Below are 21357 nucleotides of genomic sequence, written 5' to 3' on the forward strand. Positions count from 1 at the left end.
GTTCTTAATGGGTACAGACTCGCCCTTCACCAGACGGATGGCCAGTTCTAGGCTACCACGAGAGATAGCCCCATAAAAGAAAATGAAAGAATTCAGAAAAGCTAATTGGGAAGAGCAAAGGCCGGTAAAGAAGTTCAAAGATTACAACTTTACACCTCTCAATGCCGAGTTATCAGAAGTCCTCATGGAGATCAAAAGAGATTCGGTGTTTCGACAAACACCAAATATACCAGATAATCTTCCTTACAAGAAATAACAGGCCCCAAAATCCATCGGGACTATCAGCCCCGAGATTAGCAGCCACATGATTATTATCCCCGAGACCATCCTCAGCTAGACGAAAGGAATCAGGAGAATGATCCCCGGAAGGATATAGAAAGAAGAGAGGACCGAGGAACCAAGAGCCCACATCATAGAGAGCCGAGGCCAGAATAGGCTGTGGCCGAGATCAGGTAGTAAGGTTAGCTGGTAGTCCCGAGAAAGACTCATATTTATTAGCAGTTATGTTTTAAAGAACTGGGCTATCATTTTAACTCAGATTAGTTATAATAAAGATAGGAGATTCCCTAGATTTTGGAAATAAGTATTTTCAAAATAAAATAATAGAGTTGACTTAAGCATTGAAGCGTTCTCGGTCAAGGGACCAGGAACCTGTTGATGTCGCATCTTTTGCAGACAAAAGCCTCCTGGATCAGTCATTGTCGAAAGAGCAAGAATGAAGCCTCTCGGATCAGTCATTGCTAAAAGAGTAAGAAGCAAAGCCTCTCGAATCAATCCTTGCAGAAAGAGTAAGAAGGAAGCCTCTTGGATTAGTCCTTGCTGAGAGAGTAAGAAGCAAAGCCTCTCAGATCAGTCCTTGTCGAGACCAAGAAAGAAGCCTCTCGGATTAGTCATTGTCGAGAGAAAGAAAGAAGCCTCTTCAATCAGTCATTGCCGAGAGCAAGAAGAAAATCTCTCGGATCAATCATTGCCGAGAGCAGTAAGCGAAACCTCTCGGATCAGTCATTGTTGATAGAGCAGAAAGGAAGCCTCTCGGATCAGTCCTTGCCAAGAGTAAGAAGGAAAGTCTCCCTGTTAGTCCTACACCGGGAGTCAGGAGTAATGGGGGGTCGGATTTCAACCTCAGTTTTACAGGTTTTCAGCAAGCAAGACTCCTTGGTAGTCCTATCCCGAGAGACAGGGAAACAACTATGGGACAAAAAACAAGGAAGAGAGACAACCCTCGGTTTTCAAGTAACCCTCGGTGTACAGGTCTTGGTTTTGCAGATTTACAGGTACAAGGAAGCTACTCAAGAGTCACGGAGACAACCTTGTAGAGAAAACAAGGAAGCATAGGGGGTAGGATTTAACCCTCGGATTTTGCAGGATAGCAGGTTTTCATGAGGCAACCATTCCAGAAGACAGGGAAAAAACCTTAAGGAAAAAACCTTAAGGAAAAACAATAAGGTACTAGGGGGGGTCGGATTTAACCCTCGAATTTTGCAGGATAGCAAGTTTTTCAGGAGGCAACCATTCCAGGAGACAGGGAAAAAACCTTAAGGGAAAAACCTTAAGGAAAAACAATAAGGTACTAGGGGGGTCGGATTTAACCCTTTGGTTTTTTAGGTTTCAGTTTTTCAGACATCGAAAGGGGCATTGTAAGAAGGAGCCAGGGCTCGCGTTTTGCAAGACATAGAATTCCCATTATTCGAGCAGGCTTCGGATAAGAGAATTAGGGGGTAACTGTTTGGAATAAATTCTACTCAGTTCAACCCAAGGAGGAGACAGCAGGATTCCCGGGAAGTCCAATCCCGAGAGATAGACACTTAGCAGCTATTCCTGATAAATTAGGTATTAGTTATCCCGGTAGAATCGGGATAGGACTCTTAGTCCAAGTATAGTTTGAACAGTAGTCCTATTATCGGTAGAATTGGGATAGGACTGAGGGTCAAATCATATCAGAAGTCAAATAAATGATTAAAATCCAATTAGAACTGTAACAACAATTATAGATTAACAAAGAGCAGGAATCCTAATCCAGGTTAAACTCCACCTCTTTGCCTATAAATAGGCCCATACCCCAAGTATAAACGCAGACTGAATTTTTGGAGATTAAACATATTATTTTTAATAGAAGCTAACTTAGGCATTAGAGAGGACCCCTGGAAGGATCCCTTAGGTTTGCTCATTTTGCAGAAGTCTTGAGAAGCGTAAAGAACATCGAGGAACTTGCTGATTCATACCATACTGAAAACTATACCAACAACAACAACAACAACAACAACAATAATAATAAATCATGACAACAATTCTAATCCACTTTGTTCCAACTGAAATCATTAATAAATTTTCATAATCAATCCCATGGAAAAGTTAAAAAAACGCATGAAAGCCATGGTATATATATCTAACTTAATTGAAGAACCCAACCCAAACCCATTGAATTTATATTTTCACGGGGGGCCCTATTGTTGATTTTTGATGAAGAAATGTTATATTTATAAAGATACTTTTGTTTATATTTTTGATACGTACACACTTCTTATTTATATATATGGTTAATCTTTGCTAAAATATTAATTAAATAATTAAATTCATTATTTTTTTTAATTAAGTAATAATTTAGCATAATACTTATAACTGGTGTCTTAAATTCGAATCTAACTCTTTTTGGTAACATGTAACATTATTAACAAATTATTGGTGAATCCAATAATAAACCCCCTAAAAGCGAGCTTCCTCGGCCCACACGGTTAGCCCAAAGCAGACCCATTTATAATAAGCCCTATGGATCTATCGAATCCAACCAAGTTCATATGGACAGGTGCACAACCAATAGAGAGACGACATGTCTGCAATATTTGAACAGCTAGACTTCTAACGCCCTTTTATTATCCGGGACTAAGGGACATTTGCACAACTGAGTGGGGGCCACGAAACCAAATCAGTTATCTCAAAGACCTCATATCTAACAAACTAGGGCAGGAAAACACTCCATAAAAGGGGTTGTGATAGAGGGGGACCTTTAACCAGCCCCCTCCTCCCCTTTACAATAAAATATACAAATTTATTCAAAAAAGTGTACTTTTACTATTCATTATTTTGTCTTTTTTCAATACAATTGCATTTTTTTATTATTAAAGAGAGGAGGGGGGCCGGTTCAAGGTCCTCCCTCTATCACAACTCCCATAAAAGAGAGGGGAGTGGACTTACTCATGATGTAAGCAACTAAGCACCATTCTAGCAAAACATTTTTCTATTACAAATTCTTTAAACTTATTAATTATCTTTTGTAATTAATACTAACTTAAGCATCAGAGTATGAAGCGAGTACTTTTAATTTTCTAAATCCGAATAAGACACTTTGTGTTTGACTCTCTCTCTCTCTTTAAGATTTGGTATGCGATCAACTGATGTTTTTATTATGAAACATTCTTCTTCTACACACTTTTTTCTCATGTCTCGCCAAAAAAACCAAACACGTTTTCCTGCGCACGCCAATCTTGATCATTCAAACGTACGTTGTCTATATATAAGGCCCTGTCAGTCTCTCTAGCCCAATCACATGCATGAACTACGTAAAGTAGATGATTATGGATGCATGAATCTTGACCGTCGGTCTCAGCTCTTGCTTTTCCAACAAATTGGCCCCACTACCAGAGCATCGATCCACGTGATCAATAACTTTCAACACGGTGTCTAAACGCGTGAGATAATATATATACAAGAGTTCGATCAAATTCTAAGTATCCGGCCAGGACCATCGGTCACCGACTTCTATCTTCAAAAGTTCTCCGAACAGAAGTCGGTTTACAGATCCTTATATATATATATATGTTCTTCGCCTAGCTTTCCAAACACCAAAACCCCTCGAAACCTTCGTCTTCTTTATTTCTTTTACGATACGTAAAGCAAGCTGTAGAGCTAGCTAGCCATGGTTGATGAGCTTCAAATAGCTATATGGAGGGCGGAGCTGCTGGACAGGCTGAGGAACTGGGGCCGTTACTCGACGTACGACGGTTCATACGACCCTCGGAGGTATTCAGGGAAGTTGGATGCGGTGGAACTGGAAGGCATTAAGTTGGACGCCATGACAGAAGAGCTGGCCCTGTCGCGAGCGCGGGAAACGGGGCGGAAGTTCGAGGCGGTGATGACGGAGGTGGAGCTCGAGGTGATGAGAAGGCTAGGGGGGATCTTGGCCAAGACTGTCGACCCCGTGTTTGCCGGGACGGAGGAGGTGGCGATAGAGGAAGATGGGGCGGTTTGTGGGGTTTGTCAAGAAGAGATGGAGGCAGGGGATGAAGGAAGAATGTTGCTTGGGTGCATGCACAAGTTCCATTCAGATTGCGCTTTGAAGTGGCTGAGGGAAAAGGCCACGTGTCCCTTGTGCAGGTACCAGATGCAAGTCAGAGAGTTCAAACTGAACATATGAAGATCATCAGGAAAAAGAAAAAAAAAAGGATAATTGTTATTTTTTATTTTTTACAGTTTACATATTAGGTTTGAATCAGCTGGTATAAACAGAAAATAGTTGGTATATATTAATTTTTTTTTTTTTGGGCATGCAAAATTTCATTAATAAAAGACAGGAAAATACAAAAAGAGTAGTAGGTAGATAGTAATGGCAAATTACTATCTATGAAAATAAGCCAAATAAATGATTAGAAACAATAATTTTTTTGGCACATGGTCCAAGAAAGGAGTCACCGAAAACGACAGTATTTGGCCCCCAATAGTAAAAAAGTGACACACGCATTGAGTTGGGTTTTTCCATTATTTATTTAGAAAAAGAAAAAAAAGAAAAGAATTGGCAGCAATGATAGAAACTACTGGGTTGGTTGCTATGGATGATTGATATATACATTCAGAAATACTAGGTAATGATGAGATTAACATATGCATCTTCTTATTGTGGAATGAGTAGAAGGGGTAATACTTGAGTGTAGCAAAATTTTCGGAATCGTAGCACTGCTCGAGTAGAAGTGGCTTGTTCAAATCTGACAGGACTCTTAGAACTAAGAGTAATGTTTTTTGTACAACTCTAAAATAAACTTTGAACAACTTTAATTACCTTTTTTTTTTATTTTTTTTTATTTATGATCAACCATTGAATTTGTTTTCCTACATGTGAGCCCTAAATATTCAATGAATAATCTTTAAAAAAAGTTGTTAAAGTTGTGTAAGAAACATTACTCATTATATATATAAAACATGTTCACAATAGATCACGAAACAGCCAAAATTAATTAGTGGGGGAGGGGGGAAGGAGAAAAGAAGAGCAGAATTAGAAAGGCTGAATCTTCTAATGAATAAATCAAAGCAAGCCAAATCCAGAGGCAGAAAACGCTGCCTCATTTTAACAAAAAAAAAAAACAGATATATATTTGATCTTTGTTTTTCACACCTTGATCGTTAGCGGATTCAGGCAGATGACAATAATGTAAAAATTAAATTAAAAGGCAATTCTTTCTACATATATAAACAGGTGAGCACGGCAAATGTAAAAGAAATTGGTAGCCAGAATTGACCGGAATTTTGATGCTGATGACAATAATGTTACATGTTGCTTCCCATGGAACAAAGGGAAAGTGATTCTCCATTGAACTGTACATGCCCTTAGCTTTGAGAACCCTAAAGCTCTCTGCCATCCATCAACTACTGGCTCCTAATTCCAGCGAGGAGCTGGTTTCTGCAGTTTCATCCTCACTAAAGCTAGATGGCATTTCCATGACAGATCTAGATGATATGTATAATGCAGAAAGAAATAATTAGCTGTGTGGAGCTCGATCCGAAATAAAAAAAAAAAAAAAAAAGAAAAAAAAAAGAAAAAAAAAAGGAAAGGTAAAGGATGTAAACATGTCAAAAAATGGCAATGGAAAGTTCACCATGTATACAGAATCGAAAAAAGATGATATTAGGTGCAATCCAATTCTCCAAAACGACAATATAAAAGTTCAACCAAAAAGAATAAAGAAGAAAAGAAAATTGGAAAAAAGAAAAAAAAAAATAATTGCAATTGATCTTTTTGATTGGGAGGTCACCCCTCTAGAATTTCCAATTCGTTCAATTCTCATTCATCTCATCATGCAAAAACTTCCATTATGTGGCAGTTAACATCCTAATCACAGTGATACCTTTCCCCTAAGTGAACCAAAACCTTCCAATTTCAGAATTCCATTCTCTACTGAATAAACAAGCAAATATGCAAGACTACTAGGATATGCCTCTCAAGATGTAAAATGTCAGAGCCAAGTGAGTAGACTTATTTTATGTCAGATGTTACAATGGTAATGGACCTAAATTCTAATATACTTGTTATATTGTACTTAAACTCTTATTGGCTGGTGACAGAATCTATTAATTAAAGGATTAATTAGATTTTGGGAATTTTGGGGCTTTTCACTTTTGAGATACTTCGATGGTAGATTTAGATTCCACATTCAACCCCTCCCAAATTGACAGATTTAGGGGGAGAGGCTTAAAGTGCTGGCATTTAAAGTTTGAGTAGTGCTATCTATTACACCTCCATCTCACTAGGCTGATGTGGTAGTAAGAAAGTAAAATGATAGAATCACTATAAATACCCCATTTAGTTCAGCAAGATAGTATTGTAAAATACCAAAATACCTTTCCGTAAACCGTAGTACATGTTGAGTTCAAAACTATATTGCTACCGTAAAACAGATTAAGAGCTGGGCTCTTTTTCTTTTCTTTTTTCCTTTGATATGGGACAATGGTCATAATGTAATTCTTCGAGACGTTTATATGATAAATCAATGAGCAAAGCAAGTCCCAACCAAAAAATTTACACATATAAAGGCATGTCTCAAAGGATATACATGAAGATAATGTATAAATCACACATGCCACTAGGGCTTTGGTTCAAGGAGCAAGGGATGGGATCAAGTCTTACCAAGAACAAAAAGGGACACACATGTACATGCAAATACATAAACAAGTGAGGAAGCATGCATGCTAATTTAGAGGTAGAGATAACAACCATAAGCAGGAATTTATACCAACCTTTTGCTCTGATATTTCCATGTCGGCATTTCAGTGAATGTTGCTTTTGTCACATAGTCTTGCCGAGGAAGATTAGGTCTTCCTTGTTTTGCAACCTTCAATGTTAAAGGGGGAATAAATAGCAAGGCAAAACACTGCACTGCATGTACACACATATGTATGTATATACATAAGTCTCTGTAGGTTATGCATACATACATACATACATACTGATGCACATTCATATATTTTTTCTGTAAGGCATGTATTTTATATATGAATCATAATGTCATTTAAAATATAAAAAAAATAAATTATTATCAAAAAAATAAATTATAAAAAAAAAAATTGACCAAAGCTCCAACTCACTGTCATTTCATTTACTGGATGCATCTTTAATTTAACTTGGTTACCGCATTCTTTTATACCCTTCCATTTTCCAGTAACTTTCCCCACCTGCACATATGCACAAAACAATATAATCTTAAGCAAAGTACTTTCAATCAACACCAAGTTGTTAAATAATACAGCAAATTAGTAGAAAGGTCCAAACTAGAAAGTAGACCTTTTTCATCCTTGTAGATAGCCCTCTCTCTTCTGTATCAAGAGACCCATAGAGATTACATATCAAATTAGAGGGCTGAGATTTAAATAATTCACTCCTTTGGACGATGTTGGGACTGACATTATCATACTCGTGCAACTTGCTTTCAATTTTCCCATCGCAGCGACCATGATGGCTGGTTACAGAATCAATCCTCATCCCTTCAACACCATGCTTAGATCCCATTCTTTGATTCCTCTTGCTATTGTAAACAGAGGTTTCTCCAGCAGAATCTTCATACGGATCTGAAGAAGAGTTCCTCTTACCAAAAGGTTTGATATGGTTCAGAACAGTTGACTTCTGTTCTAATTGGTAATGAGACAACTTATCCTGATAATCAGACCCATGCATACTGCTACAGATTGCCCCTTCCATACATAAATCCTGTGAACTCACCTTGGAATTGTACACCTCATATCTCTGCAAGGGCAGGGTAAAGGGCAAAATATTATCACAGAAGTTGATAAAATTGTTACAAAAAAAAAAAAAAAAAAAAACTAATATTAATAGAATCACTAGTGCAATTCACGCTTAAATTGATGCATAGTCTTTAGAGCAGATTTTATCGGGCTTCCATGAATTTAAGTATAATAAGTAAGGCAAAAGAGCAGGTCTGGGATCTGCTGTTAAGAGCTTTCAAACATCCACAATTCTAATAAATCTGTAGGTCAGTTCAATACCAAAGAATTGAAAAAGATTGCTCAGCACTGATTTTATTCATGGGAAAAATATACTTAAGTCCCCTGATCTACTACACATTTTTCATATGCGCCTTTAAACTTCTAAGTGTGATACTTTGATACGTCAAACTACCATTGTTTTACAAAAAAGCCCTACCGTCAACATCAGACGTTAAAATGAACGGGAAAGTGGTCATGTGTGTTCACTTTGACAAGATTCTTCCCAAAATACCCTCACTTTTGACCATTGAAAAACCAGAATTTCCGTTTTTTATTTTTAATTAATTTTTTTTTTCAGAAAAAAAAGATTGCTCAGCACTGATTTTATTTATGGGGTAAATATACTTAAATCCCCCGATCTACCACACATTTTTCATATGCGCCTTTGAACTACTAAGTGTGACACTTTGATACGTCCAACTACCATTGTTTTACACAAAAAGCCCTACCATCAACATCAGACGTTAAAATGAATGGGAAAGTGGTCATGTGTGTTCACTTTGACGAAATTCTTCCCAAAATACCCTCACTTTTGACCATTGAAAAACCAGAATTCCCCTTTTTTTTAATTAATTAATTTTTATTTTATTTTTTTCAGAAAAATGGGTATTTTAAGAAGAAAGGAAAAAAAAAATAAGAAAAAGTGGTCAATGCTTCCTCCTCCCCCCAACCTGCAAAAAAAAAAAGGGAACGGAAGAATAACACCTACATAGTGAGTTGAGTTCGACAAAGATCATAATATAAAACCTTGATACGTATCACAAATTCCAGAAATTCATTATGATAGTAAAATGCAAAACGGTCCCTAAATACATAATTTCTGTAATCTTTAACAGTTGCATGAAAGGCACCCATGCCCCAGAACCATTATAGTCCATCTTCTCTGCCTAAACCTAAACATAAAGTCACAAAATCCACGAGCACTTATCAAAGATGACAAATTGCAGCGTTTGACACACCCCTTAAAGATATACAACATGGACTTTCAGACTTGATATCAATTTTGATCCAGTTTGTTCCTTGTCATAATGAGTTTAAATGATTATATTAACAGATTAAAAACCTCTTCCAGTATTCTTTTCACCCTCCATCACAGTCATGAGACAAAAAGAATTATGTAAAAACATATTTCAACTTACTAAATCTGTCAATACATGAAAGAAAGAATCAGAAAAACCACTTACATTGCTGAGACTGGGTTGCCTTTCCACTCCAGAGATGTCTGGAGAATGGGGAAGAGAAGAATTCCCAGCAAAGTATGGTTCTGCAAAAGCACACATAAAATGAGACATAAGACTCCAAACCTCTGATGAAAGAAGTTTTCCCATGGAAGTTGAGAAAAAAAAAAAAAAAAAAACCACGCCAATGTAATGCACGTAGATAATAGATATATACAATATACATCTCTATTGATAAAGAGAACTCTCAAACAGTTTTGAATTTAAAAAAAAAAAAAAAAAAATTCCCATTTTGATCCATAAACTGCGACAGTTTAAATTTACAATTATAATTTGATAATTTAATTAAAGATGCTTCAGATAATCAAAAATAACTTCTCCCCACTACCTCTTACACCTTCATCATCATCATCTCTCTCTCTCTCTTTCTCCCTCTCTCTAAACAACTACTCATTTCAAACTACTTTCCTCATTTTCTTGCCAGCCTCCATCTCTCTAAGATCAAAATCTTCTACAGAATCATACCGCTCCAACAACATTCTTTTCTTCATCAACTTGATAAAAATAAAAATTAGCAAATAAATGGGAGAAAAGGAGGACCACAGAGGCAGCAGCCAAGCAAAAAAATGTGTCATGGAATTACCAAAGAAGAGGTGAATACTTGAAACTAGGTACTTTAATTCATATAAAAATCAAGATTTGATTTCTCTCACTTATTTTAAGTAAATCAAAAAAAAAAAAAAAAAATCAATTATAACCTCTCACACTCGGTGTTCACCTGATGACTATTATATGTAAAAATTATTGTTTCTGAATCTTTTTTTTTTATAAGTATATTCAAGAGGCGCAAAGGGGCGCAACCCATAGTACACAGGACGTATACAAAAAGCCCCTAATTCAAAGAAAAAAGAGAGCACCTATCTATAAATTCAAAAAAAGAACACTCATGTATAAACTGAAAATTTTCTCTCCACATAAACATCGTTTGTAACATCATTCTCTTCAAGTTCATCAAATCAATCTCACAATCTTCAAAACAGCGTGCATTTCGTTCCCTCCAAACACACCACATCAAACACAATGGAGCCATGCGCCAAATCGGTATCAGTGTCTGATTACCCTTTTGCCCCCTCCAACTCCCCAACATATCTTTCACCGACCGCGGCATTACCCACTCCACCCCAAACATTTGAAGAATCGTCCTCCACAATTCTGTAGCCACCATACAATGCAAAAACAAATGGTCAATGGACTCTCCAGAACTCTTACACATAAAGCACCATTCCATCACAATAATGTTTCTCTTTCGTAAATTATCCAAAGTTAAAATTTTTCCTAACGTTGCTGTCCAGACAAAGAAAGCCACTCTCGGGGGGACCTTAACTTTCCAAATACTTTTCCACGGAAAGTAAGACTGAATAGGACTAGATAAAACCTTATAGTAAGACTTTACCTCAAATGATTTCTTTTGCACTGGATTCCAACACATTTTATCTTCTCCCTCACTTCTAATTTTATGAGTGTACAACATCTAAAAAAATCTACTAACCACTTCGACCTCCCAATCATGAACTGGGAGAGAAAACAAAATATTCCATAGAATTGTGCCATTTTCTCTTTGCATATTCTCCTCCACCCAAGCATCCTTGCCTCTAGCAATGAGAAACAATTAAGGAAAAAGAGTCTTCAAAGGAATCTCCCCACACCACACATCATGCCAAAACAGAACTTTCGAACCATTCCCTATCTCATATCTCACATGATTTGCAAAAGCATCCCATCCCCTCCTAATACTCTTCCAAACTCCAAACCCATAAGAACCCCCAACCTCCTTAGAGCACCAACCACCCCTCATACTTCCATATTTGAAGTCCACCACCTTCCTCCAAAGAGCATCCCTCTCCAAAGCATATCTCCATAACCATTTACCCATCAAGGCTTTATTGAACATAACCATATTTCTCACTCCTAGCCCCCCCGAGACCTTAGAAGAACAAATCGTATGCCAATTAACCAAATGAAATTTAAATTCATTTCCAATACCGCCCCACAGGAAATCTCTCTGAAGTTTTTCCAAACGATTAGCCACCCCCACTGGAATAGGGAAAAGAGAAAGAAAATACGTAGGTAAACTTGAAAGAGTGCTATTGATCAACGTTAACCTCCCACCTTTAGATAAACACAACCTTTTCCACCCCGCTAATCTAGCTTCCATCTTCTCAATAATGCTATTCCACATATGAGCGTCTTTATACTTAGCACCCAACGGAAGACCCAAATATTTTATCGGAAGGGAGGCCACACCACACCCAAGAATACTAGCCAATTCCTCCACATCCCCTACCTCACCTATCGGAACCATCTCAAATTTAGACAAATTAATTCTCAAGCCCGAAGCTGCTTCAAAACAAAGCAACAAACACCTCAAATCTCGGATTTGGTCAGTAATAGGATCACAGAAGATCAACGTATCATCTGCAAATAATAAATGGGAACCCATCATAGCATCGTGCGTGCTCGATCCCACTGAGAACCCCACTAGGCGCCCACTATCCACCGTCGCATCTATCATCCGACTGAAAGCCTCCATCACCAACACAAACAGAAGCGGAGACAAAGGATCCCCTTGTCGAAGACCCCGTGAGCTACGGAAAAACCCTGAAGGCGACCCATTGATATTTATGAAAAAACAAACAGTGGAAATACAATGAGCAATCCAGCCACGCCATCTCTCCCCAAAACCACATCTCTTCAAAACATAAAGCAGAAACTCCCAACTTACATGATCATACGCCTTCTCCAAATCCAACTTACAAATAATGCCCGAAGTTCCAGATCGAATCCTGCTATCCACGCATTCATTGGCGACCAAAACAGAATCCAATATTTGCCTCCCCTTGATAAAAGCAGTTTGATAATGAGAGACAACCTTCCCCAATACCGCCTTCAACCTATTTGCCAGGACCTTTGAGATGATTTTGTACATTCCACCTATTAAACTGATAGGTTGAAAATCTCTGATATCCACCGCTCCGGCCTTCTTTGGAATCAGCGACACAAAAGTAGCGTTAAGGCTCTTCTCGAACTTTCCACTAGTTTGAAACTCCTTTAGCACCGCGATAATATCAATCTTCAAGATCTCCCAACACTTCTGAAAAAATGCCATAGTGAAACCATCAGGCCCAGGAGCCTTATCTCCTTTGAAATTTTGTATAACCGCCCAAATTTCATCTTCCTCAAACTCACGTTCCATCCATATTCTATCCTCTTCATCAATGGAGAGAAAAGATAAATCATCCACCCTTGGTCTCCACTAATATTGCTCACTATATAGCTTCTTATAGAATTCCACAATGTGATCTTGGATAACTGTCCTATAATCAGTCAATTGTCCATCCACCACTAGAGCCTCAATCGTATTATGTCTTCTATGTGAGTTAGCCAGCCGGTGAAAAAATTTAGTATTGCCATCACCCTCTTTTAACCACAAAGCCCTAGACTTCTGTCTCCAACTCACTTCTTCAAGAAAAACATGCCGCTCTAAATTTCTAGAAAATTCTTCTCTCTTGGACTTTTCTTCTTCGGATAATGGCCTCTCCTCTGCAATCAAATCCTAACTACTAAGATCAAGATGAATATGCCAGAGGTAAGTACTAGTCAATGGCTCCAAATGCTTCAAACTAGAAGGGGTAGCACAAAACTTCAGAATGGAAAATCACAAGATAAACTTTAAGATTCAAAATCAAATTTAATATGCAACTTGTGACGAACAGAAACAACTCAAATGGTGAGAGGTCTCCATGGTACAAAACAGTCATCTACTACAAAGACTAAACCATATTAATTCCATCGCCAGTAATGAAGCAAACAACATGAAAGTTTTGCAAGATTGCAGTAGAAATAGGCTAGAGAGACACAAACCTAGAAGTTTTTATCCAACAAAGTGCTGGTGCATTCTATGGAAGATAACTAAACAAAAAAAAGTTGTAATAACACCAGTTTAAGAAAATAACTCAAATACTTAGAATCAGAATTAGAGCTTCTACATATATTGCTTTTTCCTTCAGCCTCCCTCTCCCAGCCAAATCTTCAAAACTTTGCATTCACATGCAAGACATTCATTTCTATTATTCCACTGGTTATGAACATTTGAAATTATTAGAAAAGTAATTATCTTTAAGAGTTTATATTATAAACTTTAGGTTTAAAGTTCAAAGGTGGTAGATCAAGCTCAAGACACCCACATCTATGCTACTCCATCACGTGACTGCTGGGATTAGGTAAACTGTACGTGAGAACCTACCATATAGAACAAATTAAAAATTATCATAATAAAGCAACACTGATCTTTCAAGCTGTCAAACTGTCACAAAACCCATGTTTTAACTATTTTTTTTTTTTTCCAAATAATCTTATTTAAACCCTGCAGTATCTACATCATCTAAAATCCAAAGCCAATGCACCCTCTACGTATTAAACTCAAACGCACGCGAATACACTATAAATACTGATAATCTTTATGTTGACCCAATTATCATTTGCCTACAAATAAAAAAAGAGAATGTGAAATCCAATTCCTCAATATAGAAAAAATAAATAAATAAATAAAAAGACTAATAATCTTTTCTCAAACACAAAAATAAAAAAATAAATGAAATGATGAAAAATATGCAAGAAAATACGAATTTAAGCAATAAGATCTAGGCAACAACAATAAGAAATTCCCCTCCTGCAGGAACAATTGCATAAAAACTTCATTTAAAAAAGCTATTTTAGCATGGAAATACATGTTATGACTTACCATCGATTGGATTCCTAGTTGGGGACTCAAATGCACCAGGAGGAAGTGGCTGAAATTCCACACCAAGTGGTGGACCATCCTCTCGATAATGCCTCCCCAGTTGCCTCTTAACAGCAGTAATAGCAGCATTTTCAAGTTCACCCTTCACTTTCAAGTATCCTGATGGCTTATATCCCATGAGTTTTGCACTGTTAGCATTTATCGGCGCAATAACTCCATTAGTTGTTATGTATCTAGAATTTTCCATATCATATGGATCCTCAGTTTGGGAAAACAACCTGTCTTGCGAAGATGAGCTACTTTCTGAAGATGTTTTATCAGTGTCATTAACAGTTTCTGTATGGTGAGTCCTATGCTCATAGGTGAGGCCTGCGGCCTGAACATCATTGCGATAGAGCCTTCGACTTTCAACTTCCCTTGGATCAATATTCCTATAATCCCCATGTTTCGTGCTTCCACATGAATCCTGTCCAAGCCCACTGCCACGATCCTGAATAACACCACTTGAATGATCTTGCCGTCCACTAGCACAAGCTTCATCTCTCAACAATCTTTTGTCTTTTAATCTTCTGTGGCAAAACCATCCAGATATTTGCTTTTCTGTCAACCCTATCCGCTCAGCAAGTTGGCACTTCATATCTTCTGTAGGGTATTTATGCTCTAAGAGAAGTCAAAGACAAAATCCTTTAGAAAAATAAAGAACTTGGCATTTAGCAAGAAGCCTAAGATAAAATATGACAAGAGAAGTAATCATACCATTGTAAAACTTCTCCAGAGCCATAACCTGGGCAGGTGTCTTGAGCCTTCTTTTCTTATCCTTCTCCAAAGAAACTCTGTTCTCTTCAGATTGCGCTCCACCTGATTCTAAGCATCAATAGAAAAGTAATTGAGAAACCTTAGAAATGAGAACAATAACCATGATCTGGAAATATTTATTGCCCTATCAGCCACTAGATTAATTTGTAAAAAGAAAATCTCATGGTAGAGCATTTCATAAGTGGAAAGAAGAACACATCAATTTAAGTACTTTCCATGTAAACGAAGAGATAAATGTCATAAATTCTCTTAGTTACTCAGCCATTTTTTTAAAAAAAGAAAAAGAAAAAGAAAGAAAAAAGAAAAAAAGAAAAAGAAAAAGCCACTAATATTTCTGTTTGGCCTCCCCACCCATACCCCCGCCTCCCCCCTTCCTCTCTTTTCTCTTCATGGGACATAAGTCCTCTGCCTTATGAGATACAGAAGTTATTCTAGGAAACTTCATGGACTTTCTGTAACGTCAAATGGAGTGCTTTCATTTTTTTTTTTTTTGGATGAATGAGTAATTTTTTATATCAAACAAAACAATTCCCTTTACAAACACATCAGCAACCAGGTTAAAACTTGATACTCTACCAGTATCTTCCTTCCTCACACTCCTTATCAAACTATCTATCTCTCTAGTATTGATTTACATTTGACAGCAACTATCCCTTCTTACAATTACAAAAACATCACAAAATAACACTAGAATTCCCTTATCAATTCCCCAGTTGCAGCATATCCCCTCATTTCCCATAGTTTTACGAAATTTCCCCTTCCCCACTATCCAAGCTCTAACTTCCCATTTAATTCTCTGCATAGAATTTGTTCATCCGTCTTGTGCTGAGTTCCATGCTTCAATTCATTCCGGTTTCTCCATATATTATACACAGTTGAACCAAGCACCAGCCTGTAGACATTTGCTTTCAAACTCTTTTTTCTACATTGCTGCACTCCCTCAGCAAGCACAACTTCCTAGCTCATTGGTGGATACACCATGTCACTTATACTCATAGCTCCTTTCCAAATCCTACTACTGTAACTGCATTGAAAGAACAAATGATCACGGTCCTCTATTCCATGTCTGCAGAAAATACAATGGACGTCCCCTTGATATCCCCATTTCAAAAGTCTATCCCCTGTTGTCAATGCATCCTTTATGACCAACCACAAGATAAAAGCAGGTTTTGGTATAGCTGGGGGAAACCAAATTAACTTCCACCAAACCACCTGCACCTGCTTCTCTCTCAGCGCCTCCCATGTCTCTGAACTTGTATATTTTCCTGATTTTTCAGTCACCCATTTCGGCACATCCTTCTTTCCTATTTCCACCAAAGATAGCCCACTCTGTATTTCAACCAATTCCTCACAATGAGCTGGCCTCTAGTTCCACTTCCCTTCTCTGATGACAGTAGACAATCTAGCTTCCATTTTGCTATGTGCATCATACACCACTCAGTAGCCATACTTTTCATAAAGCACCCCATCCAGATGCCACTAATCAAACCATAAATGGATATCTCTTCCTCTCCTACTTCAAACTTTAAAGATTTCCTAGCTTCCCCTCTCAACTTCAACATCTTTCGCCAACTCCATATACAACTTTGAGAAACTTTTATTTGCCAAAAACTCCCTTCCTTCAATCAAACCATAAGTGGATATCAAATAGAGTGCTTTCAGCAACAAGAGAATAACATTGTCAGAGTTTCTCCCTTTGCTCACGACTAAGTAGTGAAGTTTACAAATTGGCGACCAATAAATAAAATGTTTCATCAAACCTTTTGGTCCTAATACCAAAAACTCAATCTGTATACTAATATGCAAGCATAGGCATGTAGCAGCACCGTACTTCAAGGTACTTGTAAACTTGTCTCTCACTTTGCTTACCATTGTGGTTACATCAACTTATTTTCTCTTCATTTTATTTTGTTTGTTGAAAGTAATAATATTCATAAATTACATGCAAAATCATGTGTTCCACTGCATGCATGTAGGTCACAATCAGATGCATCACAGCAAACTCTTACAAGCGTTTTAACTATAATAATTAATCTTGACATTTATTTTATAATACCATTGTCGTCTTAATCTTATGCTTGAATAAGTATGTTCGCTTCCCAAAGTTTATGTTATACTGGCACACTAAGCTAACTCTTCCATAACTCAACTATGTAACCAGGTTCCTCCATTCCTGTATAACACTTCCAAACTCCAAACAGATCTTCAATAAATCATACCATACAGTCCAAAAATGGGGTTCGTAATCTATGATCATGCCTGATTTAACACTTCACAATCAAACATTTGACAAGACCACATCGACTGCCTTCAAAAGACGATTTACAATTGAAGCAAAATAAACACTCCAAGCAAATGGAAAAAATCTTTCAGTTTATTATTTTTACAGTGCATTCAATGTTTACTTGTAAACGGTTAACGAGAACGAGAAATAACCATCTTAAACACAACCAAACAAGCACCATTAAGATCAAAGCATTCCAAAGAACAAAATTTCCAGAAGATAGTTATCAATAATTTTAATCGGAAATCGAGAAAAAACCCATCAAACTCAAGGTCATTGTGAAAGGAAATTAAAAAGAAAAAGAAAACAAAAAAAAAAAAAAAACAAAAGAGGAAGACAAACTAATGCCCCATTTGGTTCCAACAAAATGTAGGAAACAAAAGACACGAAAATTCTCCATCAACTGGTAGGGACCAAGAGGCCAGAAGGGAAAGCAAGCAGCAAAAAAAATGTAAAGCTTCCCAAATTCACATCCTGGGCATTACCTCCATCATTGCAACAATTTGCCTGTTCATGCAAAGTGTTCAATTTCCCGGAATTCAATTAGACATTCTAATACAGAAAAAGAAAACCCCCCAAAGCAATTCACAAAAATCAATCAGAAATGGAAACCCAAAACGTTGATATGATTTCAGATTGAGAAAAAAAAAAAAAAAACAGATTACCTTCCATGGTGTGCGACGTCCTGCTGATTCCTTCTCTCTCTCTCTCTCTCTCTAGAAGTTCTGGATTCCGTTGGCTCAAAAGGCAAAACCCATTAACATCTTTTTGAATGGTAGGGACCTATTTTGAATTCGTTTCCATTTCTGTTTGGATTTGGGTTTCTACTTGGTATTTCAATAACATCTTTTTTTTTTTCTTTTTTTTTCTTTTTACATAAAATGAGAGAAAGTTCTCCTCTGAGTTGATTAAACTCATATATGTCCTTGCACTTTCACATATTTTATACTTCAATTAAAAAGCCATATTATAATTATATATTGAAAAAAAAAAATTAATAAACTGAGTTAATTTTTTTAAAACTACTTTTTACTTTTTAACAAAAAAAAATTAAAAACAATAACAAATAACTCAATACATAAAACTATTTTCATATTTATATCACATCATAACAAATAATAATAATAAAAAACCTTCTAAAAACATTATCATCTTCAAGTTCTCTTTTTCTTTTTTTCTTCTTTCTTCTTTTTTTTTTTCTTTATTTTTCTTCAATGTTTTTTGTTCAAACAAACCAGCTTTGAAAAAAAAAAAAAAAAATCAATCTTTAGTAATCTTTTGATGAAAAAAAATTAATGTAATCATCAACAATATACCATTTATGTTTTCAACTTTTGTACATTTTTTTTTTAACTAACCATTGAATATGTTTTTTTTACATGTATGTCCTATATATATAATGATTGCTTTTTTAAAAAAATTATTGAGATGTACAAAATTGTAAATTTATCATTCAGTTTCAAATAATGTTTACTGTTCCATTCAACTTGGTCTTTTACTCAAAAAAAAAAAATAAAAAAAAAATACTCCGATCTTTTACACGTAGAAAGTAGGCATGTACAGTGAGCTAGTTAAAAAATGACCCGTCACTGCCACCCTTTTTTTTTTTTTTTTAACAATAAGCTCAACAAATTTTATTAGTCAAAATAGTTAAAACTTTTTTTTTTTATTTATTATTTTAATTATTCACTTTTTAAGCTTTTTGGGGGAAAATAACCAGGCGATTTGTGGCGGATAGGAGAAATCTGATGGGGCACAAACGTGGATCTTAATAAATACGTGTCAGGGATATGTTAGTTATGTGGGAGTAATGATAGGCAGGGGCCATCCTGCCGGCCCCTGCCCGGCCCTTTCCACGTTGGAAAGGGCCACGTCAGTTTTTATTTTTATTTTTTGATTTTTTATAAAAAAAAATAAAATAAAAAAAATAAAAAAAAAATTAAATTTTGAAAACAAAACCTGCTCGTCTTTCTCATTTTCGCACTTTTCTTCCCCGAGCTTCCCCCCAAATTTTCCCTCCCTCTCTCCAGCACCGTCGTTCCACCGTTCCGAGCCCGCCCAGCACCGTCGTTCTGCCCGCCACCGTTCCGAGCCCAGCACCGTCGTTCTGCCCGCCACCGTTCCGAGCCCAGCACCGTTCTCCACCTCCGGCCAAAACTTAGGGTTCCATCGACCCATTTCCGGCCCAGAACGACCCAACTCCGTCGTTGTTCCAGTTCCGGCGGCGACCATTCGACCATTCGTTCTCCACCGTGGTTCCGTCGTTCTCCACCTCCGGCCAAAACTTAGGGTTCCGGCGACCCATTTCCGGCCCAGAACGACCCGCCACCGCCGTTCTCAACGCACGACCCGGCACCATCGTTCTCAACGCACGACCCAACTCCGTCGTTCTTCCAGTTCCAGCGGCGACTAGCTAAACCATTCGTTCTCCACCTCCGACGACCCATTTCTGGCTCTGGTACCGATCTCCCCCATTTTTGCGTTTTTTCAGTTATTTTCAGAGTCGCTTTAGTTCTTTGCTGTGATTTGTGGTTTTTTGCTATTGGGTTTCCGGTTTACTTATTACAATACCACTTATATTAGGAAGAATCTATTACAATACCCATCAATTCATAATATAGTGGCATCATAATGTACCATAGACATTTTGAACAATAATACTCAAAGGAAGGGTTGAAATTAGTTTCTAAATGAACAGACTCTCTGTCAAAGCAAAGTCCTCCATAAATCTCCATATAAAAATTCAAACAGAAAAATCAAAGAGTCCACTTCAATCAAAATAGTCGGCAAGAATTTCATACCCATGAGAGTTCACAAGAATTGCTCACTCTTTCCCTGACCCATAAGCTTAGACCATAGTAGTAACCCCCACATTAGCCTTGGGATTTGCTTGATACATGTCATTTTGAGCGATTCTATGCACCTTCTCTTCTTCTTCAGTCTTTGAAGCTTCATATATATCCAAAAATAGAACCAATAGGATTTGTTTCTCAAATCATAGATTTGACCCTCCTCTCTGCTCTTCTTCAAATCTGGCCTCTTGGAAAGTTAATTCAACTCAATTATGAAATCAAATAATTTAATTATAAAACTAACATGTAACAAATATTCCAAGAAATCAATTCTACTTTGCCATACAAAAAGCAATAATTTTAACTAATCAAAAGTAATGGAAGATTAATCCTTTTGCTAATCAAGAGTAATGGAAGATTAATCCTTTTGCTAGATAATCAGGGAAGAGGGAAAACTCAATCCTTTGAATTCTCATTTGCTTAAATGACTAAATGTTGACTACCACATTGTCCATCATTTAGTTTTAGAGAGACTTCATCTTTCTTCATAAAGATCAAATGGTGACTTTTGAATATTGTATAGATTCTAAAAAAAAAATGTACATCTTTGATTGTTTTTAATAAGTTGTATATTTAGATGGTTTGAGAATCATGTCTATTTATATTATTTGATGTCTTGAACGTTGGACTTATCACTTAAGGAACGTTGGACGTGCAATAATCGGACTTAATTTAAGTCTTATATTTTGAAAGAGACTTTCCATCTTCTTTCTTCTTAGCATTTAATTTATTTATTTATTTTTTTGGTTCTATATTTTTCATTGGCCGGCATTCACTCCTTCCATTCTTGACTCTACCAATCTTCTATGCTTGCACTGATTCGGCTGACTTTTCAAAGTAAACAATAGCCTGCTCAATGTTGTGTTCGGACTCGTACAATTCAGCAATTTCCTGTGCAAGGAAAAAAAAAATTCCAAATTCACCAAATCACAAAACAGATTTACTGCCTGATCTAAGCAAGATATGGCCTCTGCATAACGAAATTTTTTTTAGCTACAAACAAAGTTTTTTCCCACTCAACTGAAAGAGAAACAACCTAGCAGATAATACAAATAAATAGGCAGACAACTACATCTACAATTCATATACGGCCCTACATGCAATAGAAAGGTGATAACATGTGTGGTTAATGCCTATAGTGGAAAATGCTGCTGTTTCTTG

General features: G+C 36.8%; 2 protein-coding genes across 6 annotated transcripts; one reads left to right on the forward strand and one right to left on the reverse strand.

Moving 5' to 3' along the window:
- Nucleotides 1-3913: 3913 nt before the first annotated feature.
- On the forward strand, nt 3914-4411 carry LOC133877725 (E3 ubiquitin-protein ligase EL5-like). Its single transcript, XM_062316107.1, has one exon. It carries the CDS (start codon nt 3914-3916, stop codon nt 4409-4411), a length of 498 nt encoding a protein of 165 aa, XP_062172091.1.
- An 825-nt stretch (nt 4412-5236) lies between these two features.
- On the reverse strand, nt 5237-18230 carry LOC133878216 (uncharacterized). 5 transcript variants are annotated; one of them, XM_062316750.1, is made up of 9 exons: nt 18010-18230; nt 15001-15108; nt 14523-14904; nt 14245-14432; nt 9450-9529; nt 7547-8005; nt 7351-7437; nt 7003-7136; nt 5237-5715 (listed from the first exon to the last, which is right to left on the reverse strand). In XM_062316750.1, the coding sequence occupies exons 1-9, from the start codon at nt 18014-18016 to the stop codon at nt 5631-5633; spliced, it is 1530 nt and encodes a 509-aa protein (XP_062172734.1). In that variant the 5' UTR covers nt 18017-18230; the 3' UTR covers nt 5237-5630. The 5 variants fall into 5 exon arrangements, with proteins under 5 accessions (XP_062172734.1, XP_062172732.1, XP_062172731.1 ...); XM_062316748.1 differs by having other exon boundaries at nt 14245-14904; nt 15001-15102; nt 18010-18229; XM_062316747.1 differs by having other exon boundaries at nt 14245-14904; nt 18010-18229.
- Nucleotides 18231-21357: the final 3127 nt, after the last annotated feature.

The sequence above is a fragment of the Alnus glutinosa genome, chromosome 9 (genome assembly GCF_958979055.1).
Source record: "Alnus glutinosa chromosome 9, dhAlnGlut1.1, whole genome shotgun sequence".
Taxonomy (NCBI): Eukaryota; Viridiplantae; Streptophyta; class Magnoliopsida; order Fagales; family Betulaceae; genus Alnus; species Alnus glutinosa.